The sequence below is a fragment of the Myotis lucifugus genome, unplaced genomic scaffold, assembly GCF_000147115.1.
Source record: "Myotis lucifugus unplaced genomic scaffold, Myoluc2.0 scaffold_1435, whole genome shotgun sequence".
NCBI lineage: Eukaryota > Metazoa > Chordata > Mammalia > Chiroptera > Vespertilionidae > Myotis > Myotis lucifugus.
The window spans coordinates 44,164-53,617 of NW_005872483.1; the positions used below are offsets into that span (position 1 = coordinate 44,164).

At 55.1% G+C, this 9,454-nt stretch overlaps 1 protein-coding gene across 1 annotated transcript in view; it reads right to left on the bottom strand.

The window, feature by feature from the left end:
• LOC111824419 (HRAS-like suppressor 3) overlaps positions 1 to 5,499 on the bottom strand; it is a 10,012-nt gene extending 4,513 nt beyond the window's left edge. The window contains exons 1-3 of the mRNA XM_023748484.1: positions 5,491 to 5,499; positions 1,866 to 1,974; positions 15 to 157 (exon numbers count right to left, since the gene is read on the bottom strand). Of these exons, the coding sequence (XP_023604252.1) occupies positions 15 to 157; positions 1,866 to 1,974; positions 5,491 to 5,499 (261 nt within the window). The remainder of the gene's footprint in view (positions 1 to 14; positions 158 to 1,865; positions 1,975 to 5,490) is intronic.
• Between the last annotated feature and the right edge of the window lie 3,955 nt (positions 5,500 to 9,454).

A 9,454-nucleotide genomic window follows, 5' to 3' on the forward strand; every position in this document is an offset into this window, starting at 1 on the left:
TTCCCTGGATCCAGTGGTTTGTGCTTCTGGTCATGCTTATTATTGACACGGTACTTGTCTTCCCCGGCCACTTTGGACAGCCGCTCCTTCTTCACTATGGCCTTCTTGGATCCGGAGGACATGATATTGGCCGACGCAGCTCCTGTGATGTCGTCACCTGTGGTTCCCAAAGAGGAAAGAGGCCAATGGTCGGGGCTGGGAGCGGGCAAGCAGGCAGCCCCACTGCCCTGGGCTTCATCAGTGAGGATGAGCTGTAGAAAGGCCGGCCCCCTGCCTGGCTTCAAACTCAAACACAGGCCGACCCCCGCCTGGGTGCCCTTGGAGAAGTCACAGATGCCCCTGGACTCTGGCTCCTCATTTCTAAAGCCAAGGATGTGGATTCTTCTAAAGGCCCCTGTGGGAGCAGATGTCCCTGAAAGATGCAGGAGGGGCAGAGGGTACAGGGCACAGACCCCAGGTGCAGCCCAGCCAGAGCGGGGTGGGGCCCTCAGCGGCCAGGGTGACATGTTTCCAATAGTAGGAAAGGAGGCTGCTGAGCAAGCCCAGGCCTGACCTGCCAACCCAGAGCCCCACCCACCGTGTGGCCTCAGGCCAGTCCCTTCTCCTCTCAGGGGCTTTCATCACTTACAGACGGAAGGGCCTGGGTCAGGTGGTGGCCACCCTCTCCCAGCTCTGAATTCTCAGATTGGCCCCTAACAGGACGCCTGCCTCCTGCCTCACCCCGGCTTCTGGGAAAGCTGACAGGAGAAGGTGAGTGATGGGCCCTGGAACCCTCAGGGAGGGGCCAGTGGACCTGCCGGATGGAGCTGGGCTCACAGAAAGCCAGTTGGTATGACGTCAACCTCTGAACAGCCAGCTCATCCAATGACCAGCTTCTACATTCACTGGCTGTGTGTGTGTGTGTGTGTGTGTGTGTGTACATTTTAGTTCACCAGTTCTTATTTTCTTTTTAAAGGGTACTTTTTTTCTGGCCAGTGTGGCTCAGTTGGTAGGAGCATCATCTTGTATACAGAAAGGCCGAGATGTTTCTCACATTGATGTTTCTCTCTCTCTCTCTCTCCCCCCCTTCTCTAAAAATCAATGCAAAAAATATCCACAGATAAGGATGAACAAACAAATAAAACAGTAAGTTATTCCTAAATAAGCCTCACTTTTTAAAGCCTGCATTTGGCTTTCAAATTCACATGTGTATGCACACACCTGCTGTACAGCTGTTTGTAATGGTGGCACCATCTGCCATGAAATGCAGGCACCGATTTTATTTGGCCAGTTTCCTGCTGTTGGTGATTCCCAGGCTTTCGGCCTTTGCTTTAATGCCACGAAGCTCTGGGAGGGAAGGGAGGTTGGCCCAGCACCCGCCGGCCCCGCCCGGGCTCCCCCGTGCTGTCCTGCATCCCACCCTGCACGACCGGGAGGTGGGGTTCTCATTGCTCTACAGAGGGTGCAGCTGAGCTCAGGGGGCAAGTCACATGGGCAAGTCACAGGTCGGCAAGCGGAGGCCCCAGGACCCCAAACGGGTTCTGCTAAGTGGGAGGCCCTCGCTCCTTCCATGCCTCTGAACTAGCTGTACGCTGTGTCCTACTCATCTGCCCCCAGAACATCGAGTACACATAAAGGGGTGCTTCCCTGGGACAGTGAGTTGGCTGGAAGTGAGCCCCAGTATCACCTGGAATAAAGGCCAACAGTCCGTCCTCCACGAACTCGCTGCTGAGGAAGAGGAGCGGCTGCAGACCTACCAGGGAACATCATGCAGCCAATGGCCAGGGAGAGCCCACCATCCAGGCACTGGGTGAGAACAGCACACGAGTGTGCAGCCGCTAACACTCCCACCTCTGCCCTGAGCTTAAGTGGAGAAGCAGCCTCACCTGGAGGACCCAGGTGCACCACGTAGCCATCCCCCACGTAGAGGGCCCAGTGCTGGTAGCCAGGGCGGAAAATCTCAATCAGATCTCCAGGTTTCGGTTCGGTCTGTGACTGAAAAACCAGAAACAGGCTGAGGTTAGTCCTCACAGGGAACATTCTAGAACCTGACCTGTAAGGAGCCCCAGCCCAGCCTGCAAGCTCCCTCTGAGCATCTCCTGCAGGAAACGGAAGAGGGCGCTCTCCTCCCACAGATGGGAAGTCCCTCTTTTACTGGGGCTGCAGAGCTGGAAGTGAGCTCTTCAGGGGACAAAGAAGAGATGGACAGGGTGTCTGGAGCCACTTCCATCAATTAAAGATGTCCCACCGAACCCAGGAATACACGTCTTATGAGAACCACCCCTGAAAAAATAAACTTTAAACATTAACAACAAGACAAGAATCGCACAGAGTGAAGAACCACACATGCAACACACTGGATGCTGGCCACTGGGAAGATGGAGTAAGGGAACCAACACAACAACAACCCTATGAGAGAAGGGCCTGCAGGCGGGCAGGCTGCCAGGAGCTAAGGGTCTGGCTCTCCTTCCAGCACTGAAATCTCACTAGAGGAACAATGACTTCATGACAGACACAGCCAGGTCCGCTGAATCAAAATCAAGGACTCAAGAAATCCTGTTGTACAATCAGAAGCGCCCGTTCTGTAATCCGGGCGCCAACTCTGTGCCTCTGCTTGTTCCTGCGTGAAGCTGAGGATGGTTTCCACCCTTGTCCAGTGGCTGGAGGAAAAGTCAAAAGGTTACTGTTTGGTGACACATGAAATTCACACGGCAGAGGCCAGACCGTTTCCCGGCCGCGGCCACACCCCGGCACCTGCACTGTCCACGGATGCTTTCTCACGGCAGAGCTGAGTCCCTGCAGTGGAGACCACAGGGCCTGCAGGACCTAAATCTTCACTCTCGGGCCCTTTACAGCAGGTTTGCGGACTCCTGTCATAAAGGGATCAGCAGTGCGGCCTCCCTCCCTCAGCTTGGGGACCAGCAGGAAGCGCTGGGAAGAGCTGCCTCTCTCCAGGGCAGGGCTGGGGGTCCGCAGGCAGCACAGTGACCAAGGCCTCTCACCCAGCCCAGGCGGGACAATGGCGAAGCTGAGCCTGCACCCACGGGATTATAGGACAAAAGGCCTTTATTCTCCCCACAAAATCAGAGCCACAAAGGGCTGTGGAGCAGCCATTTTCTATAACAAGGAAATTAATACACAATTTCTGGCCTCCAACATTCACATTGGAAAAACGACCTAAACAACCATTGATAAAAACCAATTGAATAAGTTATTCCACATCCATATGTTCTGCCCACTAGAGAGAAGAAGGTGGATTTTCATGAGCAGACATGGAAATAATTGAAAAAAGTATCTGAGAATCATTATTATCTCCATTTTTGCTTAAAATACATGTTTATACATTTATAAAGCAAAATGTATTATACACTATGTATGATCTGAGGAAAAGACACCAAACTGTTGTATATTATATATTGTGGGGATTGGGACTTTAATATTTTATGCTATATGATTTAATTGGTTTTCTACCAACATGAGTTCCTTCCCTAAAAAAAATGTTTTAAGAAGTTTGCATGGGCAAAAACCCCTCATGATGATGAACTTGCATTTTTTTAACTGAAAAAGGAGGACATTATCTGTCACCTTGAAACCATCTCCCATCTGTAACCTGAAACTATGACCATGTTAATGCTGCTTAAAAATGAGTAATATTGCCCAGCATCGACCTATAAACTAGGAGGTCACGGTTCGATTCCCTGTCAGGGCACATGACCGGGTTGTGGGCTGGATCCCCAGTAGAGGGCGTGCAGGAGGCAGCCAATTAATGATTCTCTCTCATCATTGATGTTTTTATCTCTGTCTCCCTCTCCCTTCTCCTCTGAAATCAATAAAAATATATTTTAAAAAAATATTTAACACCGCCATGCTGGTGTGGCTCAGTGGTTGAGCATCGACACATGAACCAGAAGATCATGGTTTGATTCCCAGCCAGGGCACATGTCCAGGTGTCAGGCTCAAACCCCAGTAGGGAGTGTGCAGGAGGCAACTAATCAATAATTCTCTCTGATCATTGATATTTCCCTCTCTCTCTCTCTCTCTCTCTCTATCTGTCTTTCTTTTCCTCTCTCTGAAATCAATTTTAAAATATATATTTTAAAAGTAATCCTTACGCCCTAACCTGTTTGGCTCAGTGGATAGAGCATCGGCCTCTGACTGAAGGGTCCCAGGTTCGATTCCAGTCAAGGGCATGTACCTTGGTTGCAGGCATATCCCATTAGGGGGTGTGCAGGAGGCAGCTGATCAATGTTTTGCTCTCATCAATGTTTCTAACTCTCCATCCCTCTCCCTTCCCCTTTGTAAAGAAATCAATTATATATATATATATATATATATATATATATATATATGTATATAAAGTAATAGTAAAGTAATAGTTAAATGTAACATAAAACCACAAAGCAATTTTTTAACTAACACAGATGGATATATATCAGATCTTGGAAATAGGAAAGGCACTCTAAGGATAAAGGCCAAAGAAAAAAGCATGAAGTAAAAGATGAAAAGGTTTTACAATTTTTTAATGTTAAGTTCCTATTATTGAAAGTTTCTATTACTGCCTATTTTGTTCATATTTCCTTTTAAGGGAAGATGACCCCCCACAATCCCAGGTGGGCAGGCAGCTGTTTCACACCATGTGATGAGATCAAACTGGACTAGATCTAGCTGGACTGGAAGGAGTCAGGGCCCCAAGCAGGTCAGCATCCTATGATCCACCGTGAGAAGTGGAGCTGGACTAATCAAATCCCCTCGCTCTCAGAAATTTAAACCAAGAAATGAAAAAAAAAAAAAAAGCTTTTTGGCAGTAGGGGCTGAAACTGAAAAATCGTGATGTAAGGAGGCAAGAAAGGCGCCAGTGGACCATGGGTGGGAGGAGACACCACCAACTCGGACCAAATAGAAGCCCCTGGTAATAGCGGGAGAGAAGGTAGCGGCATCTGAAGAGAGCTGGCTGGGCCCTGGCCGGTGCGGCTGGTGGCTGGGCTTTGACCCATAACCAAAAGGTTGATGGTCAGATTCCCGGACAGGGGACATGCTCAGGTTGCGGCTCTATGCCCCGTAAGGGGCGTGCAGGAGGCAGCCAGTCGATGTTCCGCTCTCACATCGATATTTCTCTCTCTGTCTCTCTCTCAATAAAAATTATTTTTAGAAAAAGAAAGAAAAGAAAAAGGAAGCCAACCGAGTCACATCATGTGGATGGCAGAGCAGTATAGTGGAGGTGCGTAAACTCCCAGGGCTGAGATGCCTGGAACCACCTTGACCCTGATGCCTCCCAGCTCTAGGCCCTGGCAGACCAGCCTCATGACAGCTCCTGATGCTGGGTTTTCCCAGAATCCCCTTCCCTCTCCACAGAGGTCCTCAGACTACACCTGCTTTCCCTGGACTAGCCTAAGTGGGTGCTTGTTTCTTAGAGAGCCAGACTAGCCCGAGGATCACAGCCCGAGGCCCTCATTTATACCAGGGAGCTGCCCTCCCCTGTAGAGCAGGTTCTAGAAAGTTCTGGGGACTTACCGAAGCCATTGTTCGCCAGGGCAGGGTCTGCTTTCTGCTCCTAGTGCAACAGGTTTTATACCCGAGTGGACACTTTAGCTTTCACTTTCCTTTTTATTCAGAAGAACTGAACACTAAATGGTTAAAGGGACTGTCAGCATTTCTCTAAGGCTCACGACTTCCCACCTCAAGGCCTGGAATGTCTGGGCCTGGGAGCCGCCTGGAAGCGGTGAGCATCGGAGGGAAGCCTTACCCCTGCCCTGCCCTGGACACGGGCTCCCACTGCAGGACGGGGCATGGGAGGCCCAGCTGTCAGCCCCAGGCCCGCATGGACCCTCATCCTATACCCGCCCCACGAGGACAGGAGCCACGGGCAGCCTTCGGGGCGGGACCCACGGGAAGGCCTCAGCAGGCGGGAGCCTGGACCTCGGGGAGCCCAGGGCTCATGGGCCTCGGGGTGCATGTGGGCGGGAGAAGCAGAACTCCCCTGAGAGCGGCTTCCCAGCCTGGCCGGCCGCTGTCCCTGGAACAGGAGGCGGGAGGCCAGGCGCAGGCTCAGCCCAGCAGCTCCCGGGCACCAGGGCCCAGGCTTTTCCATCCTGTTGGTCCCGTGTCTGCTGTGATGGTGGCTGTGGTGGCAGCAGCCTCCAGGGCACATTCTCACCGGGCCCCGCCCAAGGGCATCAGAGCTGCTTTCATTCCCTGGTCTCCTCTGAGCAGGGAGACCCTCTCCCACAGCCCCCTGCGGCCGGGCCCCGCCTTCCCTGTGCAGGGCTGCGCCCATTTCCATGGGAACCCGTCCTGGGCAACGGGCAGGGGCTTCCCTGGGGGCTCAGCCCACTCGGGGCCTCAGCCAGGACTGCGGAGAGGCCGTTACTGCCCAATGAAGGGCAGGGCTGTGAGCGCCTCGGAGGTGCACGTGCGGTGCGTGTGTGTGTGTGTGTGTGTGTGTGTGTGTGCGGTTCGTGTGCGTGTACGGTGAGCGTGGGGGCTGGAGGGGCAGGGGAGGTGGCTATTGGCCAGGCAACCAGCACCTTAGCTGCGCTCACCCCTCCCTCCCCCTGTGCACGCGGCTTTGTGGGAGCCACAGGGAGGCTGCCCAGCTCTCAGGCCTCAGGGGGAGCGGGAGGGGGAACCGAACTGCAGGCGGGAGGTGGGCAGCCAGCAAGGGAGGGAGGGACCTGGCAGAGCCCTTCCCTCCATCAGGAAGCTCTGTGTGCAGGGGCGCAGGAAGGCACCACTTCTCCCAGCCTGACCCCCATGACCCCCATGACCCCCATCACCCCATGACCACCATGACCCCGCTCCCGCTTCCCTGGGCCACACAGGCTCCTGACTCTTGGGTCCCGCGGCCACTGGTCCTCCGGCCGGGAAGCAGAAGGGCCTCTGGGCAGCGTCTCCCTGTTTCCGAGTGAGTTTCACCCATAAAGGCGTCTAAGAGGCCGGAGCGCCCACCTGCCCGCCCGCAGGCCATGCTCTTCCACGGGTGTCACCTGGGCCACTGCCCGCCCTCCCTCCCCTCCTGCCCTCCTGCTCGGGGTGAGGGCCTCCCTGTGCCAGCCCAGAGGCCGTGAGTGGGGCCCGAGCGCCCACGGGAGGTGCCTGCCCCTCGCAGGCCCGGCTGCATCTGCTGGGCCATGGACTCCCACCTCTGAGGCCCATGTTTAGGCTCCGAGTGCTCAGGTGGGTCTGCAGCCGCGGTCTCGCCTCTCCCGCAGCTGCCTCCCTGGTGGCCTGGCCTGTGGGCCTCAGCTGCTGCTGGGGTTCATGCCTCCCCAGCCCCTCTGTTCTCGCTCCTCCTTCCTCCCAGGCTTGAGTCTGCCTGATGCCGCGCATTCCATTCTCAGGGTCAGACAGGGACAGCTCCCCGCCCCCATTAGCCCTGGTGTCCTGACTCACAGGGTCCTGGGAGGGGCTGGCCCAGCACGTGGTGTGCAGGGAAAGCAGCCAGCTGCGGGGGCGGGGGGTGAGGGGGGGGCTCTTACAGGAATTAGGGCTATTCCGGGAAGGCGCCTGCACCCTCCAGAGCTCAGTCCACCTGCTTCACTGCTCCTGGGAACCACTGCCTCCCCAGACCAGGCCCCAGCTCACTGCCCTGCTCCTGGGACAGTGCCCAGGCCTCACCTTAATCCAACATTTCCCTTGAGAGTGAGAAATGCCCTTGTTCTCCCCCAGAAGGACACCAACTCTGGGCCTGCCTGGCCTGAGCCCTGGCCCCTGGCCCTCCAGCCCTCCTGCTCCCACAGGTCCTTCCCTCCTGTTCCAAACCAGGCCCCTCTCAGGACCCAGGAGATGCAGGGAGGGAGGGCTGAGCACACAGGACCCCCCTGATGGAGCTCCAAGCCCAGAGGGGGTGAGACAGACACAGGGACCACAGCAGAGCATGTTCACATGGGGGGAGGTGGCGGTCCCAGGGGCTGGGGACCCTGAGCGTGGCAGCTGAGCCAGGCTGGGCCTTCAGGGCAGCTCCTCAGAGGAGGGGTCTGTTTTGGGGAGGAGAGGAGGAGTGGGTGTTGCAGGAAGCCACCCATTGTCTTCACTAGCAGAGAAGTGCAAACAAGGATCCCGGAAAGCTGGTGAACCTTGAACCTATGGCAAGGGCCAGAGTTAAGCACCGATTGTCTAGTCCAGACAATGGGGCTCAAGCTATTTCCTGATCAAATTGTCTCAGAGTAAATCCTTCTAATATTTACTGACCTTTAAGATAGTCTGTCTGTTACCGCAATTACCTGCCTAGGAACTAGATGTGTATCCAAAGTTGAATAAAAGGCTGGCGAGGCCTGCGCACCAGTGGAAGTCCTCCCCCTTGAGTGGGGCTTGCTCATCTGGCCCCTCATTATTTCCAAATTGTCTCTTGTCTCTTCTCTTTCATTTGTGTGCGGCTCCTCTTCCAGATCCTGAACCCTGAACCACGCGGGACGTGGGGGAACACATACACAGGGCGTGAGGCAGGGGCTGGGGGCAGAGAGAAGCTGGGTGCAGAGGAGCAGAGGCCAGAGGGAGCTGTGGGGAGGGAAAGGCAAGGCCTTCAGCCAGGCCGGGGGGCCGAGGGCAGGGTGGGCGAGGAGGGTGGGAAGGGTCAGGAGGGGCTGTTGCTTCGCAGGGGCATCCTGTGCCCTGAGGCCAGAGAGGGTCATGGACAGATGGGACCACTGGTCCTCCGGCCAGGAAGGCAGAAGGGCCTCTGGACAGCGTCTTCCTGTTGCCAAATGAGTTTCGCCCATAAAGGCGTCTAAAGGCCCGGAGCGCCCACCTGCCCGCCTGCGGGTCATGGTCTTCCACAGCTGTCACCTGGGCCACTGCCTGCCCTCCCCGTTCCTCATGTCCTCCTGCTCGGGGTGAGGGCATTTGGGAAGGACACCGGGGGTCCTGGGGACTGGATGTGGAGGTGAAGGGAGAGCAGGGAACCTTGTCAGGAAATTGTGGGGTCACACAATTTAGAACTGGGTGCCCTGAACCGAGTCATGGATGGGAGATGGACGAGGAAGTTAATTCAGGAGAAACGTCCAGGGTCAGCGTGACCTGCCGGGTACCAGCATGGAATGGGGCAAAGGGCAGCTGAGCCCTGGCATCAGATTGGGCCGCCTGGGGTGAGGGCTGCAGGAGGTTTCTCATTCGCTGAGGTCAGACACAGAGACAAAGAAAAGCTGAAAAATTCTCTAATCATGAAGCGGTGGTGCCCTGGGCAGGACACTGAGGAGCAGGTAGGAGGGAGGTAACAGCAGCAGGAAAAGAGGAGGCAGAGAAGACCCATCGCAGCCACTGCCAGAGGGTGACCCTCTACCCTCTGGGGTTCTTTCTAGAGTGAAATAATGGGTAGGATTTTGGGGAACCCCCAGTGAAGCCTGCATGGTAATTGTTATATTAATACTACAGCATTAATTCTCACAGTAATGCTGCAGCCTCAATTCTCATTGTGATGCTACAGTATTAATTCTCACAGTGATGCTGCAGTATTTGTTCTCACAGTAATGCTGCAGTATTG